The sequence below is a fragment of the Trichechus manatus genome, unplaced genomic scaffold, assembly GCF_000243295.1.
Source record: "Trichechus manatus latirostris isolate Lorelei unplaced genomic scaffold, TriManLat1.0 scaffold00039, whole genome shotgun sequence".
Classification (NCBI taxonomy): domain Eukaryota; kingdom Metazoa; phylum Chordata; class Mammalia; order Sirenia; family Trichechidae; genus Trichechus; species Trichechus manatus.
Window position 1 is genome coordinate 4,718,124 of NW_004443975.1, and position 18,291 is coordinate 4,736,414.

The 18,291-nt window shown below is 37.2% G+C and overlaps 2 protein-coding genes across 10 annotated transcripts in view; one reads left to right on the forward strand and one right to left on the reverse strand.

The window, feature by feature from the left end:
- The window catches only part of SDCCAG8 (SHH signaling and ciliogenesis regulator SDCCAG8), a 243,119-nt gene that overhangs the window by 33,119 nt on the left and 191,709 nt on the right, over positions 1–18,291 (forward strand). For all 9 annotated transcript variants that reach the window (XR_002824018.1, XR_002824017.1, XM_004375862.2 and 6 more), the window contains 2 exons: positions 2,342–2,530; positions 10,749–10,887. Coding sequence is in view for 7 of the 9 variants with exons in the window: in XM_004375862.2 (XP_004375919.1) it covers positions 2,342–2,530; positions 10,749–10,887 (328 nt within the window). In the remaining 2 variants the exon portion in view is untranslated. The remainder of the gene's footprint in view (positions 1–2,341; positions 2,531–10,748; positions 10,888–18,291) is intronic.
- Positions 4,167–7,803, reverse strand: LOC105756247 (FXYD domain-containing ion transport regulator 4-like). Its single transcript, XM_023730900.1, is given in 2 exon segments — positions 4,167–5,051; positions 5,053–7,803. Coding segments are annotated over 2 exon segments (396 nt in total). The 5' UTR covers positions 5,278–7,803; the 3' UTR covers positions 4,167–4,880.

Sequence of the window (18,291 nt, forward strand, 5' to 3'; positions counted from 1 at the left end):
CTATGACAATGGTTAACAATCTCACAACACATCAACAATATCCTTACTCAACCTTGTGTTCCCTATCACCAGCTTCTTTGTCCCCTTCTGCCTTCTGGCCCTTGTCACTGGACTCCTGTACCTCATTAGTCTCATTTGGTTTTATGGGGCTGTCCACTCCCAGGCTGAACGGTGAACCTCGGAGGTAACTTCACCACTGAGCTAAAACGGTGCCTGGGGGCCATACTCTCGAGGTTTCTCCAGTCTCCTTTAGGCCAGTAAATCTGGTCTTTTTTTTTGTGAGTTAGAATTATGCTCTACATCCTTAAATTAATTTATTTTTTAAAGGTTATTTTAAATAGTGGCAATAAAGTAAATATTTAAAAAATGGTCTAATTTTTGTTTTCTTGCTCTTCTCTTACTTTTTTATATTTTGATTTCTATTGTGATTTGATTCTTCAGTTTTTAGAGTAATATGTTTCTAGATCATTATACATATGGAGATGTGACTTATTTTATCTCATTCAGAATTCAAAAATGCCATCTTTAATCACATTAACATATCAAGTTGTAGTGAACTAGACTTTTGTTCTCTGCCTTCCGTTTCTTCTGGCATAATTTAAGATTATTAAAAGACATTTTGTTGAAGAAATAAAATCACTACTCTTAGAAACGCTAGCTTAATAGCACCTTTTTCTTTTTCATTTTCTCTTTTGCCATTTCGAGTAAGCAAATCTACTTTAGTGTTTTGGGTTTAAACCTGACAGAAATAGTAATGGAGACCCTATGACCTTGGAATGTGCCTCCAGAGTTCTTTTTATAAAGCCTTTGAAAGTCAGACTTTCTCCACATGATACTTAAAACTTGTTATGTGGGAGATATTATCTTGTTCATAGGGCAGAACAGCTCCCACCTTTTTTTTTCAGCCTGAGGCTGTCATCAGATTAGCTTTTTTTCTAACCCTTACATTGCCTAAGGATCTTTTCCATCTCCTCCAGGCTGCCTGAAAGCCCACCAAACCCGAAATGTTGGGTGGTGTATGACAGCCAAGTACCTGGGTTGTTAGCTTCTCCTCTGGGACAGTGAGCAAGTTGGGATAGCTATAGATCCCTGAGTATAGTAGCAACTTTTACCCCAGAGAGTAGACTAAGCCAGAGGTAAAGTGCCTGCCTTCAGTAGTCCAAGAGCTTATTAAGGACAGCTTTCTCCTTTTTGAGCTCAGAAAGTTTATTTGCTTTTTAAATATACAGTAGGAAAATGAGGTCCAGGCAAGAAAGCTCCATTGCCCAAGTTGACTTTACAAAAGCTTTACTAAGGGGATAGAGGAAAATATAACCTATCCACTTCTCACTTAACCATAAATAGCCAACTTGAAAAAAAACCTCAACCAGGGGCTATCCCATAAAATAAAAACAAACACACACAATTCCCCATCCCTTTCTTTTAACCCTAGTGGTGGTGTGGTTAAGAGCTTGGCTGTAACCAAAAGGTCGGCAGTTTGAATCCAGCAGCCACTCCTTGGAAGCCCTATAGGGCAGTACTACTCTGTCTTATAGAGTCGCTATGAGTTGGAATCCACTGCACAGCAAAGAGTTTGGTTTTTTCTTTTTTTTTTTTAGTGGGGGGAGGAGGGGGTTGGTTTTTCTTTTAACAAGCTGCATATTTCCAGCCAATAGCAGCTACTTATAAAGTCTTATGACTACCAAGTTCTGTGTAACTTCTTTCTTTAGCCTACTTTTTTTTTAAACAGCCCTTTGTAGGATATTGTCATTAGTTTTTTTTTTTTCTTTGTTTTTTTTTTTTTATGTTTTCCTCCTGAAGAAAAATGAGCAGTAATAGTTTAGTCATGGATAAAAGTCCATGATCTTTTTGGTGATCTTTTAAGGTACTCTTTACAAACTGTACTTTAAGAGGTTGACATCTGAAATAGGACATTTCCCTCACATTAAGAGCATTGTGTTATGCCTCTTTCTTCCTCTGTATTAAGCAAAACTATTTAGTGTTTGCATTTGGAGTTGTACTTTTGTTTTATGTGTAATGTAATGTAACAGAGGTGGGATCCTGTGGAAAGTGAGCCAGCATCAGAGCCAGACAAATCTGTGTTAAACTCTTCCAAGAATTTAGGCTAATTATTTAATATATACAAGTCTCATTTTATTCAGCATATCAGTCAGGATACCACACCTACTTCTCAGGGTAGTAATAAGAATTAATAAGGTATCGTACGCAAAGCACCTTGTGAGATGTTTGGCTTATAAGTGATAGTAGTAGTTATTATCACTATTATGGTACATTTGAAAGTAGTGGACTTTTATGTGTCCATTTACTAGAACCGATTTTCTGTTTTTTCCCACTTTTTTAGGAAAGACTTAGCTGAATATCAGAAAAAATGTGAAGATCTTCAAGAGCGACTGAAGCATAAAGAGTCTCTTCTCACTGCTAATATTTCTAATCGTGTTGGTGGTCTTTGTTTGAAGTGTGCTCAGCATGAAGCTGTTCTTTCCCAAACTCATAACAATGTTCATGTACAGACCATTGAACGACTGACTAAGTAAGTATGCTTATACACACAGAGTCTTTGGCAACATGGAAAATTATATCCTTAATGGGCATTGTGTATTTTTATCCCCTTGCTAAATCAGATAAGATTAATGTAAGCTTCAAATAAAACGAATTTTAAAAGGTTCCTTCAAGGTAGCTTCATTGATGACAGAATAGGTAGGTTCTGCCAACTGTAGGTAACCATGTGACTTTGGATAAATAATTTTATTTATCTTGGTTTCAGTCTTATCTGTGAAGTGAGAGAACTGAACTAGATAATCTTTATAATTCTGCCCAGTTCTATGAATCTATGGCTGTAAATCCACCCCTATTTTTAACAAAACGTGAGTGTGGGAGGGGTTCTTTTGATTTTGCCATATCTTAGATTATCCTGCTGTAATTTAAGTAGAGTGAGTTACTACCACATCTTCACTGTATGCCTCTTGTGAAAAATATTATGAGTGCACTGGAATAAGAACCCACTGTGTTGTTGTTCTCGGATTATTTGCTCAGCATACAGATTGAATAAGTATGGTGAAAGGATACAACCCTGACGCACACTTTCCCTGTTTTTAAACAATGCAATATCCCCTTGTTCTGTTCGAACGACTGCCTCTTGGTCTAAATACAGGTTCCGTACGAGCACAATTAAGTGTTCTGGAATTCCCATTCTTCGCAATGTTATGATCCACAGTCCAATGCCTTTGCATACTTAATAAAACACAGGTAAACATCTTTCTGGTATTCTCTGCTTTCAGCCAAGATCCATGTATAATCCATTCCTTCTGAATAGTACAAAGCATTTTCAGATGTTTATGATAGCATCCATTTTTGTAGGTGGTAGAAAATAGATCACAGTATTTCTTGATCATGAATTGCTCCATAGTTTAGTATCTTAGTTATTTCCTGCAATTTTATTCACTTCTAGAGGATAACCCACTATGTAACTGCGGGAAAGTTATCTAACCTCTTGTGCCTCAATTTCCTTGTTTTTAAAATGGGGATAAAAATACTTAACTCATAGGGTGATTTTGAGGAGTCATTGCGAGAATACCTATATAGTGTTTAAAACAGTTTCTGCCATATAGTAAGTCCTCAATGAATATTAAAACTCTTCTGTACCTCCCATACTCCAAGAACAATCAATAATTCTGGTAGCTATGGTTTCCACACATGACTAACCTATTGGTTGTTAAATTTCTCCAGTTAAAGACTGGTAGTTTTCATGATCTGTGCTGAGGATCCCCCCCCTTTTTTTTTGTTAACTATTAAATATATTTTTAGATCCAAGTAAGATGGATTGAACATTTACTATATATTCAATGACTATGCCAGGCAATTAAAAAATATAATCTCTGAATCCTAGAGAAGCTTGTGTGAGGTAGATATTATGACCTTCATTTTAAAGGTAGGGAGACTGAGGCTATGAGAAGTTAAAAATGTTCCTGTTTTTCTTGGGAGAAAAATAGAATCACACCTAACAAAAATAAATTCAGGATAGTTTAAGAGCCCAGATATAGTTCAGACTATGAAAGTACCAGAGAAGATATGGAAAAACATCTTTATGACCTTGGGGTAATTACAGTCTTAAACCATGACATGAAAAGTGAAAACCATAGAGGAAAAGATTGATACATTTCATTAAAAAAAAAAAAAAAACTTCCCTCTTACAAAATATTAAAAATTACATTAAAAGACTGGGAAAAATATTTGCACCATTCATTACAAAAGATTGGTACAATATATAAAGAATTTCCTTTGAAACAAACAAAAAAAGAAACTAAAACCAAAATCAAACCTGTTGCTGTGGAGTTGATTCCACCCCATGGCGATCCACAAACAGAGTGTTACAGAGTAGAACTCTGTTTAGTAGGGTTTTCATGGCTATGACCTTTTGGAAGGAAGTTGCTAGGCCTTTCTTCTGTGGTACTGCTAGGTGGGTTCAAACCTCAAACCTCTTAGGCTAGTAGTTGAGCACAAACCCTTTGTGCCACCTAGGAGCAACTACCCAGTTGCAAAGTGTGTAAAGAGTAAGATTGGATGACTAATAAAAGAGAAATATGTCACTACAGGAGAAGGTATTCATTCAGTGAGTATTCAAGAAAATACTATTAAAAATTTTAAAAACTCCATCATATTGACAGAAATGACAGAAGTGATAATAGCAAAAGCTGCTAAGTTCATGAGTACGTGAGTGTTTTCATACCCTGGTTTTTTCTTAATTGAAAAAAAAAGCTAGCCTAAGGGCTGCCCTGGGAGAGGAAGAGATCCCTGGAGGTTAAAGCCCCCAGATGGGGAGGGAGTGGCAAAAGGCCAGTTTAAGGAGAGAGGGGCAAGTTAGTCTTGGAGTTCCATGAAGCTCAGCAGTTACTGGCAGAGTCTGGAATGATGAGTAGGGTAGTTTTCTCAGGTAAGGGGTTGTGCTTCTGAACAGACTTGCATTTGCATTTGCTACATAAAACAAAGATGATTCCCGCGATGCAGGGGAGCCCTGCACAGATCATCCCACCAAGCTGGAGGCCTTCCCAGTCCATAGTAGAAGGGAGTGTCTTTATGAACAATGTCACTGGCTTCCAAGGCAGGCAGGCTGGCTAGCAAGAGGAGAAGACCCCATATCACTTCTTCCATGTCACGAATCAGGCAGGGCAGGAACAGCTGTGTGGGCAGGTTACTAAATCTCTCTGTGCATGAGTGTTCGGAGCACCCCTGACCTGGAGGCAGCACAACTGCTTTGGAGGGTGATTTAGCACTGCCCATTTACATGAGTCGCGATCGACTCAACGGCAGCGGGGTTTGGTTTTTTTCCTTAAATTAATATTTAAATTATGCATTTCACGTTTCAAAATCTATCCTCAAAAAATAACTCGTGCACATACATGATGGAACATTTATAGGGAATGATTTTGTAGCATTGTTTATAATAGTGTGAACAACCTAAATATCTTTTAACTACATATGATTTAACTAAGCATCATTTAGTCAAGCTATGAAATATTATATACAGCAAACAAACAAAACACAAGAATGAGGGGGATCTGTGTGTACTAATGTGGGACAATCTCCAACATCTATTGTTGAAAGAAAGACAAAACAAAACAATATGGCTAAAGAGGCACCTGGTACAAAATCATTTGTATTAAAGAAAAAAGTCCACACACAGCCATACGATGTATTTTCTCTAGGGTCATACATATACATAGAGAAGCATAGATAAAGATTTGAAAGGTTAAACACCAAATATTTAACAGTAGTTTCCACTGGAGAAGTAGAAGAAGGCATTGGACTTGAAAGTATGAGCCTAATAGGTCCTTAACCATATTGGTAATTAATTTTACAAGGAGAATGTAATAAAAAATTGCTTTAAAAAAGAAGAAGCATATTCAAAATCACATAAATTTAAACACGACAGAGTTAACTAGGTAGTCTAGCAAAACCAACCAAGAAATGAAACACAGGGTTTTTTGGATTTTTTTCCTATTATATTGCCTTCCATATTATCCTTGTAAATAATGAGAGAAATATTTGTAAAAAGAAGCAATAATGTTTACATTGGTTCCAAGTCTGGCAGTCATTCAAAAATTACATTCTCACTCAGTTATCTATTTCTTTGTCTCTATCCTAAATTTGAGCTCTTAGCCTCTTAAAGTAAATGTCAACCTTCTTAGATCAATTTTCTGCTTTGTCAGCGTATCATTAGCTTATATTCTACTTTAGTAACAGAATACAGTGAAATGTTTCTGCTTTTATTGTCTGTGGAAATCTTTGACTATGTGACTCCTTTGGCCTAAGCTGGTTTGTACTTCTTTCAACTTATTAATGCAGGATATTGAATATTGAGTGCCGTGCTGACTTTGACGAGTAGTCAATACCTTTTAGGTTTGCCTATCTTTTATGTGTAATTAGAAGCGTGAGCCCCACAGTAAGCTGTTATCATTGTATTTCCTGGGTTACTTTCATATAGAATTTATATATATATATATCTCCCAAATAGGATAAATCAGAAGAGTTTCCTGGCCTCTTTTGAAAGTGATATTGTGACACCAGTTACAGCTCCTTTGTTGCTTCCTTTAGCGTGTACTGTATTGAATGTATTACGCAAGAGTGAGTAGTGCAGTTGACAAGGAGGGGGTCAGGCAGGACTTGGAGACAAGACCATCCATATTTTTGTGATGCTTTGTTAGGACCTTAGGACTTTTTGGAGACAATACTTAACAACTGTTGATGACATTGGATATGTTGTTAAAATTGATATTAAAGTCTTCATGGTGTTTCTGAACTTCTACCTTTCACTCAGGCCTCACTGTGCCATGAGGTAGCTACGAGAAACAGTAACCTCTTTTTCTTGCTTAATGATCAGGATATCTAGGATGGTAATCGAGAGGGAACTGTTCTATATTAAATTCCTTTCTATGGCACATAATATTTTGGAGAAGTTTCAGTGTACTTTTCAAAAAGGAGAAGTTCTTGCTACTGTGCTGTGCTGGGACCTTAGTCCAGCTTGTGATTTGGGGATGGATCATTGGCACTGTTCTGTATTGTGGCCTTAGCAAGATTGTAGCCAGGAACTTCCCAGAAATGAGGAACAAGGAAATGTTGTAGTCAGCCTTCTAGACTTTCTTCTGAAAAGCTGTGGTAATAATGCTTATTAATGATGCTTAATAATGCCTAAACAGTGGTAATAACTGTGGAATAACTTAGGAATCATAAGGCATTTTTTAGGCACTCCATATATCAAGATAAAGCGATTGCGTACCTATTAGACCAACTTTCTTTTTTCTTTATCTTAAACGTTTGGCCAAGGTTATTCAGGGACTTTCTCAGTTCTTTTTGCTCTGATTGCTGCAGTAAATTCCTTAATTATTACATGCTTGCTAGTGTTGTGTAAGTGCATGCTTTTTCATTCCAGAACTGACACCAAGCTCCTTACCTCATCTTTCTGCCTTAGCTGCTCCTTCATCTCGATTATGAAATGTTGCAGCATCAACACTGTTTTGCTTACTGTGCTGCACAACACTGCTTGATCACACTCATCAAAACATTCGCATGATGCTAGTGAGCGGTTAGAGAACTTTTGCTGTAGAACATGGTAGTTTGGAAGAGTGCCCTCTCACTCTTGACATGTATCTGTACAACTTCCTGTTGTGAAAGACTCAGGCCTGGCTGTGGGCCAGCCCTGTGACTGGGCACGCTGGGGCAGGCTGCAGCTGACTGTTGTTACCCTGGATGGCTGGAATGGACTGTTTCTGAGGGACACCGCAGCAGAGGATCTCCAGCCAGATAATGAGTACGTTGTCAGACCTAAGAGACAAGTGTAGGGCTGAAAATGGGAGATAAATCAAGAAGGTGATGGCCGTAGGAATGGGGCAGGAAGCATGCACTGAGGACAGGGCTGCCATGTCAGAGCTGCTGCTGCTGCTGCTGCTTCTTTTGGAGTACTTGCTATTTGATATAGGCTAAGTTAAAACAAACAAAACAAAACCCAAAATATAGCAACAAAGTGGATAATCCTTACTTGCCAAAATGGCCACCTGTACCTCCTAGTGTAGGTGTCATTTAGGAATGTCTCCTGAACTACCCAAATGGTCTGAGGGCCACCTTGAAGCATATAATCTATTTGCAGAAGGTTGGAGTGTATCAGTCTAGTGGTTACATGGATTATTTATATGATTTCATGGTCTCATTGTTGAACCATGAGCTTAACAAGATGTAGGTATTTAGGGGTTTATCTTCTATGATTTTCTGTCGTTCAACAGTTTGACAATGAAGAGTTAATATTCTGAAAAATTTTTGATCCAGAGGAAGCTAAATTCTTTCATTTCCAATTTCAAATAGTCTAGTGACTTTTTAAATTTAGGTAGTAAAATCTTAGAACTTGAAGGGAGCTTAGTATCACCTCTTTTGATGCCATCTTATAGCAGATTCTTTATTCATTTGTTCTTTTGTTGTTCATTTCATTGAGTATCTACTGTGTGGCAGACACTGCATACTCTTGGCAAGACGATATTCTGAAAGAGATTAAATGTAGTAAATATAAGTCTCCCTTAAGAAGAAATTTGTTAGATTTTAATCCTGCTGTGATATGGCTAAGGAGCCCTGGTGGTGCAGCAGTTAAAACGCTTGGCTGCTAACCAAAAGGTCATTGGTTCAAACCTACCAGCCACTCTGCAGGAAAAAGATGTGGCAGTCTGCTTCCATAAAGATTTGTGACCTTGGAAACCCTATGGGGCAGTTCTACTCATCCTATAGGGTTGAAGACTTGCAGTTGACTCGATGGCAGTGGGTTTGGTGATATGTCTACTTATATATATAAGCACAGAGCTTTTTTGTTAATTCTTTTTATTTGGAACTTTGGCTTTGAGGAGGGCATGGTATCAGGAACAAATAAGAATGTCATTGAATAGTTACTTTTGCTTTTCACTAGATTTTAGAGCTTTAAGAAAGGTGACTATATGATGCCCATACTGACTTGCTACTCTTAAAGAGTAAATTTTTATTTTCTTCCAGAACCACAGGTCCTAGCTAGATTATGTATCCTACATGAAGCTAGACTGTTTCATGTTATGAGACTTTTTTTAGAAATACAGATAAATATTAAATTTTGATTGCTTTTGTGTTTTTTATTTAACTAGAATAATTTAATCTTGCTTTGATTCTTTCACTTTTTCACATTATTATTGTGTTTGACTATATTTCATCAATTACCTTTGATCATTTTCTTTAGAATAAAATATCTAAACTAAGTTATGTTTCTCAATTTAAAACCAAAAGAAATCAGGAAATTCTACAATGGAGCTCACCATGCTCGCATGAATTTTATAATACTTGAAGCAATTTATTGTCTTTCAACAAAAGAGTTTTTGTGAAACTGCTAATGTAGCTTAGCTCAGTATTACTTATTTCTTAAAATACAGCTGCTTTTCAAATACCACAAATAGTTGAAATTATTTTATCTTTAAAAGATTTTTGAATATAGACATTGGTTAATTCTGAAAGCAATTTAAACTATGGCTCCTTAAAGTCAGCTAAATTTTTTTAAAAAATCACAGTTGCCTTTTGGCCAATAGTTTAGAACTTGGCAATAAAACAGAAACTGCAGGCAGTGTTTCAACTGAATTTGAAACCACCATTTAAAACTTGATCCCTTTCACAGTAGTTTACAAAAGAGTTCAACATACATTTTTTCGCTGTGTACAGAACATGACTCTATAAGAAATGAATTCGAAAATCCTTCTTCCTATCTTTCAAATAACTTTTTAACACCTCTAACAGGGACTTAATGCAATCATCGCCTCTTCCTTTATCAACAATTCCTGCCTGTTATTTTGATTGTGCTTTGTGTATATGTTTAATGTACACATTGTCTCAGCCGCCCCCCTCTTCCTTTGGTCTACTGGTCATTTTCCTTCAGTGGATGAATTCCAGTTATCCTGGAATGTTTTTATATGGAGTTTATTAACACAGGAGATTAGATCCTTTCCAGTTTACATGCCAAAGCATTTTAGCATTCAGTTCACTTTTACCCCCAATAAATAGCTTAGCTTAGGGTGCTTCTGAGAATTGCTGAGGAGGGGGCGGGGCTAGGCCATGAGCAAACCCAGCAGGATGAGATTTTATTAAATTGCGAGCATTATAGGCATGACCAGGGCACTTGAGGGATTCAGTAGTTCTACCCTTGGAGAAGAGAATGTGTTACTAAATAGATGAAGGAGAGAATTTAATTGAAAGGAAAGGGCAAAAAAGAGAGTTGTGGAGGAGGATGAAAAGGAAAGGACATAACTTTGTTCAAGTAAATAAGAGCAAATCAGCAGTGTAACCAAAACTTTAGTAGTCCCTTCTTAAAAAAAAAGCGTTCCTTCCACATTGAGATACAATCCCCACCTTCCCTATTTTGTTGCTTTTTTCCTTTCCAGCCTTACTTTTTTTTTGGACTAATTTCCTCTTTTCTGGGCTTTCATCTGCAGCTGTGAGTGTGCCAGTTCCTTCCACAATAGGTTATTGTCCCGCCCAGATGCAGGCCTGCCATGAATGCTCTCAGCCTTTCTGGCTGCTCCGCCTGCCTCTCCCCGAGTAAGGACTGAGGGCCTTTCTCGGGGGCTCGCTTTCATATATATGTGCTGAGCTGGCCTGCCCTGGCTCTTCTGATACATATTAATGCTTTTCTCTTCCTGACTTATAACTACACAAATGTTTGATCATTTCTTGTTGCGAATGTTCTTTTTTGCTGACAGAGAAAGAGATGACTTAATGTCTGCACTAGTTTCCATAAGGAGCAGCTTGACGGATGTGCAGCAAAGAGAAGCAAGTGCTTATGAGCAGGTGAAACAAGCTGTGCAAATGACTGAGGAAGCCAATTTTGAAAAAACCAAGGCAAGTCTAATCAGGTTAAAATAAAGGCATGGCGTAATTGCTTTTTGTTTTTTTTTTCTTTTTGTCTGAGTAATTCTTTGGTTATTCTTCCAGAACTAAGTGCTGTTTTGCAAATACACATAGTGAATACCAACCTGTTAATGTTGACTTTTTTCAATTAAACAATTTTACTATTTGAAGAATTCTTATTCTTCTGGAAACACTCTTGTTATATCACTATTCACAGAATATAGTGCAGTGTGGTAAAGTGCTTTGAGAGACTTGTATGTTTAATCTTTTGTTTGCTGATTACTTTTAATACTTTGAAAATCTTAACACCCCTAGCCACCAGTTTATATATGTTCATGTGTGACTAAAGACAAATGTCATTCCTCTGTACGTCGGAAATTTTGAGACCATCCAAATATGCCACAGAAAGTAATAAGTATGTATTTAATAGCATCTTTAGCTATGAGTCTAGATCCATTGTATGTTAAATCAAACATATTTAATAGTAATGATAATGACAATAGTAGTTAACATTTATTGGTCATTTACTGGGTTTCAAACATCATTCCAAGCCCTTTATATTAGGTTATTTCTATATGATATATTAGAATATTCCACTGAAGAATAGTAGGTAACAGTGATTCTTTGCTGTGAATGAATTAAGGAACATCTTAATCCATTAAAGTTGCTATGTATTTTCCTGGCTATTTAAATTTATGTTAAATGAAATTAGAAATTCGGTTCCCCAGATACGCTAGCCACACTTCAAGTACTTATTAGATACATGTAGCTAATGGCTATAGGATTGAACAGCACAGATACAGAGTATTTTCATCATCATAGAAAGTTCTATTGGACAGCAGTAGTCTAAACCATATAGTATTATCAGTATTTTATTAAAAGATTGGGGCTGTTCAATTCTGTATTACACCTCTTCTCAGTAATTGTTTTATCCTTCCAGAAAACTTGCCCACCCCCTCTCTTTAGAAACCATGAATATGATGGTAGTTGCAAACTCAGTGAGTCTGTAACTTTTTCTATTCAGTTGTTTCTATCCAATTCATCCTTAACTCCTCCCACATGATTTGACCCTCACTGCCTGCATTACATTGGAGCCCTGGTGGCGCAATGGTTAAGAGCTCAGCTGCTAACCAAAAGGTCTGCAGCTTGAATCCACCAGCCGCTCCTTGGAAACCTATAGGGCAGTTCTACTCTGTCCTATAGGGTTGCTATTAGTCAAAATCGACTCGACAGCAACAAATTTGGTTTTTGGTTTGGCCTCCATTATTGATGCTTTCTGTGTCTTCTGAAACTTATGTTCATTCTGGACAAACTCCCTAACATACTTGATTGTTTCTTCAAACATGCCTCCCAGTTTTTCCTTGGTACTGAACTCTAGCTGTCCCATGATGATATCATGACCATCCCAACCTTCAGCAAAGGCCCTTTTGCCACTTACTAACCCCCTGGCATGATGATGGAGGAAGCAGCACTCACTTCACTCCTTACTGCCATTCCTGGCTTTGTTTTGGGACCTAATTTCAGTTACTGCTACTCTTTGGAGTGAATGTCAACTCTCCTTTCCCTAATCCTAATTAATATAAACTATCAATCTAGAAGACACTCTGACACTTTCTAAGAGCTTTAGCATCAAACCCTTTATCCCCTCCGGTCTATCTCCTTTCATTATCCTTAAAGGTTTCAACAGCCATGTTGTTAATATATGCAACACTTTACGTATGCGTCGAATATTGATTCAACAACAACAGCAGTCTCAACACGCCTCTGATATTTTCCCCCTACTCCACTTTAACTTCCACATGAACTAAAGTGTCCGAAAATCTCAATTCTGAAACTGCCTTCTCTGACCAGCTCTTTTTCTCTTTCTTCCCTTCCTATCCCAGTTAAATCTATGCAATGTCCTCATTCTTTCCTCTAGTTCTTCAGCCTCCTGAATGCTGGCCTTCTCCCCTTCCTATTTAAATAGGAATCCCAAACTGAACTCATTATATTCACACCCCTGAATATGCTGCTTCTTCTACTTCTTTAACTAACGTGCCCTGGCCAGAAGACTGAATGCCATCCTCTCTCTCAGCCCCAACTTCCAGTCAATCACTAAAAACAAATCTTACCTTCTGAATTTTTCTTGAATTCTTCCCTTACTGTTACCGCACCTCCCGCTATAGGATTTTTTTTGTGTGTAAGGAAAATATGCACCCCAAAACCATTCTCCCATTCAAAAATTTCTACATATATAATTCGGTAACATTGATTACATTCTTCATGTTGTACAACCTTTATTGCTATCCTTTTCTAACTTATTCTACCACAATTAGCATGCCCCCTAAGCAAAAACTTCTCCCCCACCCCACCTACTAAACCCAAAACCAAACCCATTATCATTGAGTCAATTCCAGTTCATAGTGACCCTATAGGACAGAGTAGAACTGCCCCATAGGGTTTCCAAGGAGCAGTTGGTGGATTCAAGCTGCCGACCTTTTGGTTAGCAGCCCAGTTCCTGTAAGGTCACTGTGAGTCGGAATTGACTTGACGGTGATGGGTTTGGGTATGAGGTGTTACTGAACTGTTGGATTTGTGATAGGAAAAACATGAATTTTAAAAATTTTTATTCGGTATACATACGTACCTCTGGACTCTGGGGGTAGATTTGGTGTTCACAAGGGGTACGCATATGTACCTCTGGACTCTGAAGGTATGATTTGTAGAATGAAGCATAAGACAAAAACTGTATCACCTACCAAAAATTCAGACACACTCAATGATTCAGCATGTTCTCCATTACTGAAAACATAGTATCAACAAAAAATTAAAAGGAAAAAATAATTGGGTTGTGAAATTACGTATCTATGCCCCACCCTTCCGTTCCTATACTCCTACCCCGGTTCATTTTGTCACCTACTCTTATGCAGTCTATGCAGAGGAGTACAATAGTCTTCTAATTGGTCTCCTTCGGGTCTCTTCCAGTTCCACTGTATGTTTCACATTGCTGCCATGTTTTCATGAATTGTAAATCTCAAGCTCAGGTAGCAGCTCCCCATCTTACAGTAAAATAAAACAAATTCCTTAGTATGATCTTTCAGATCTTTCGCAATCTGGCCCACTCTAACTTTTCTAGCCTTATCTTTCACCATACTCTTTCATGTAACCTATGCAGTTTCCAGAACATGACCTGCAATTGACCATTTCCATGAATTTTCTCATGCTGTACTTTGCTGTATATTCATAGATACATTCATCTGTGAAATATTGATTCAACCTTTGAGACTCAAGTCTTCCCTGAAGACTTTCCCAGCCCCTTCTTGTCTGAATAAATCGCTGGCTCCTCGATATTCCTAACAATGTTGTGTTTGTCTCCGACGGCTGTTTACATAGCTCTTTCCACCAAAAGACAATAATCCCCTTAAAGTCAGGGGCTTATCATTGTATTTCTCACATGGTCATTTACATATTAATTGCACAATTAATGTTTGTTGAATTAAACTAAATTATTAGTTTTAAATGTTAATGTGGATTTTTGTAATTATCACTTTTTAAAATTAAACAGGTAAGAAGCAGTGAGGATATTATGTATTATGAATCTATGGCATTTTTCCCTGAACTAGTAATAATGAATGAAAGGATTGATTACTAAACAGTTTACAAAATATAATGGAAATCTAGTTGTCTTTATCTTGAAGGTTTGCTGAAACATATTAGGAAGTTTGCTTTCTGAGAGCATAAAAAAGTCAGAAGGCATAGATAATTTAAAAACCAGCTCCTTTATTATTGAGCTGTGAAAGTTCCTTGATATGTGTTGCCATCTAGTGTTCCATTTGTATATTACATCCTCAATAAATAGAAGGAACGATTTTATATTATATACAGTATATACATTTATAGTGGAGGTGAAAAAGCCTGAAGATTTTGTAAGAAAATAATGTATGACATGAGCAAATTATAATGTCATGCTTAGAAATTTCTCTGGAAACTGATCATTTCAACTAATTTGATATTTAGTTGTTAATTATTAAAATACTAACTAGACTTCAGTTACTGTAAGTAGTCCAAATTATTTTTAAATGATTTCTTTATGAAAACACTGTATATTATTAAAACAATAACTGTATCTCAGTGTGAAGCTATGCATATCTGATAAGGTAAGAGATCCCACCTAAATTCTATAGAATATTAGAAAAAGAGTAAATACTCTTTACTCTGAAAATTTTAATATTAAATGGAGTTTTGACTAAAGCTAATTAAAGGGCGAACTTTCTAAATCCCAGAATACCCTAACAAGATAACACTTCTTAATTTTAAAAGAGATTCCCTTAATAAATGAATTTTTTTTTCATACCAGTGGCTAATATACGCACCTAAAAGGATGGGGTAAATTCAGGGATATAGCTATATTCCAAATTGGTTATTAAGAGGAAAAGAGATTCTTGGACTGTATCTCTCATCTTTTGAAATTGAAGTAATTAATCTTCCCCAATCCCTCCCCTACTTTCATTATTATTCAGTGTTGCTTTCGGTATAAACCATTGCACAGTTTTAGACAGGATTTCATATTTATTTAAAATGTTTCCGGTCTGTTTCACCTTCGGAACTTATATGGCATGGGAAGAGAGTGCATTGCCTCTCTGAAGCTCCTGGATTACATGTCTTAGGCAGATAGGCATTAGGACCCATCTGTATTTTCTAACTAATTGTGCCATATTTTGACAATCATAGACTCTTCACATTGAAGTCAGTCAGAAAAAGTTATATACTTGTATTGAAACAGCAGTTCTCTTCCTTTCATCCTCAAAATACTAATTCAGTAACCACTGCCTAACCCCCTGCTATAATAGCGTGCAGTGTTTGCACAGATTTACTGTTGTATAACTTCTTCAACTGTGAAAAATTTGATTCCAGTGTAGGTGGGAGGCTATATAGTAAGATGGTTAAGATCACAGATTCTGGTGTGAAACTACCTTGAATCAAATCCCTACTCTGCCACTTTCTAGGTCTATGATCTTAGACAAGTTACTTAAAGTCTCAAGACTTCAATTTCTTCAACTTAGTGATAAGAACCTCTGTGGGCTAAAGAATTTAACTTCAGTCAAAGAATTTGGTCTTTTTCCTTGGTTCCTGAGAGAGAACCTCTAAAACTTTGGACTTTCCCCGATGATTGAAGTGTCTTTAATGAGGATTCCAACCACACCTGAGGATTTATGGCTCATGTTGGTAGGGGCTAACTATGCCAGAAGGACTCACTGACTACAGGGGAGAGGGGCTGGAGTTTGAATTACATAATGAGACCTCCATCGAAAGCTCTGGACATGTAAGCTCCGTGGGCTTCCTGGTTGGTGATAGACATTGATGCACGTGAGAGGATAGTGCATCCTTTGGGACATAGAAGCTCTGCATTGGGAACCTTCCCAGACCTCACCCTGGGGATCTCCTTATTTGTATCATTTTTGCTATAATGAAAGTGTAATTATAAGTATAGTGCTTTCTGTGAGTTCTGTGAGTCGTTCCAGCAAATTATTGAGCCCAAGGGAGTAGTGAGAGCCAGCAGGTCAGATGTGGGAGGGCCCAGGGCACCCCAAGCTTATGGCTGGTATCCTGAGGGGGTAGGGGAAACCCTTGAATTTGTAACCAGCAATTCAGAAGTGAGGGGGAGCTCTGGGAACCTCTGAGCTTGTGGCTGGCATCTGAGGTCTTAGGCAGACTTGGCTGTCTGGAGGATTGTGTCCTTTAACTTGTGAGGTCTGACCTAGCTCCATATGGTTAGGGTCAGAGGAAGAAATGCTGCATGTGTAGCTTGTGTCAGAATAGAAGTGGAACGGAGGGGAACAGACGTGATAATAGATACATTCGATTTGCTTCACATTTGGTGTCAGGTGAAATGGATTTGGTTTTTCCCAGCAACCACTTAAGAGTTATTGAGGAGATTAATTAATCCATGCAAGCCATTTAGTAAAGTATCTAGCACATAGTTAAGTACTCAGTAAATGTTAATTTTTATTGAAAATTATAAATGATGACAACTGGAAATAATTTTAAAAGTGAAAAAAATGGAGCCTGGAAATAAATGAGGGTGGAAAAGTAGAGGCTTCTGCCGTAATGCCTTGGTAAAGCTGTGAGAAACAGATAAAAAGGTTCACCAGATCTTAGACCTGCCTGATTCTGTTAGAAGGGAAGTTGTTGAGAGGTTTAGAAGTTGTTGAGAGGTTTGTGAGAGGGCCTGAAGGCACGGGCTTTATCATGAAGTTACCATGAGCATATCCATAAGGTGATAGCCTTCCAAAGAAATTTTTTTTTTAAATACCAACCCCGCAGATTGAATAAACGTTATAGAAAACTTTTTTTTTTTAAATTCTTTTTCAAGTATCAAATTTATTCTGTTTCTTAAACTACACTGGAATTAGACAGGGATTAGAAACCTGGAATAAAAAAGAAAAAAAAAATCAGAATGGCACTGAGCATTTGAATGCAGGCACAGGCATAGAAAGTAATGCCTCTTGGTATGCACATTATATGCAGCAAAACAAGTTATAAACATCTTGAAAATGAAAGAGAGGGAAAGACTGTAAATTTCCAGTGCACAAGAGATTATAAATGAAAATCAGTAGTTAATATTATTCACAAGTTAAATGCTTAAAATGTTTTGGTAATCGTTTTTACTTTGTGGGATTTGTTTTATAAAAATGAAAACATGTTCGTAAGTTTTTAAGTTCATATTCATAAGTGTAAATCTTATATTTCTCATCAGATCTTTAATTCTTTAAATTCTTTAGTCATGAATTCTCTTATCACAAAGATTTCTAGGAACCTAACCCTAACAGTTGGAAAGGCCTTTCACATGCCCTAAAATAGGTTGCCTATTTTAAAAGTGGAATTGAATGGATATAAATTTTGTTTTGGGAAATTTTTTACCTCGTTAAGATAGTAATATATACCCTTTGGCTTAATAAAACCAGGACTAGTGGTATCAAGGCCAATAAATTATGTTTTGAAAAATGTGTTAATGTAGCCAGCATAGGATGGTTACAAATGAAGAAATTTCCAGAAGAGAAAGGGTCTCTTCCAAATTGAGTCTGGTGGGTGGGGGCAAATTGTAATTCTATATAGCTTTCTCCCCAAGACCTGAAGCCATTTCCAGCGAGGAGGGATTGTGCCCAAGGAAGGGGATAAGCCATACATGCATCCTGGGATCTACTGGGGGAAATGGCCCCAACTTGGCTTGGCCAACTACAAATATCTATTAGTTAATTACTATTGACCAGTTACAGATCTAGCCTTTGAGAATTCAGTTATTATATCTTTAGTGAATGGTTACATGACTATAACCAATCAGCTAGAATTCTGGAAACTAGGAGAGGCAGCTCTGGAGTTAAATGAGAAAGCCTTAATGGAGATAGTATATAGATA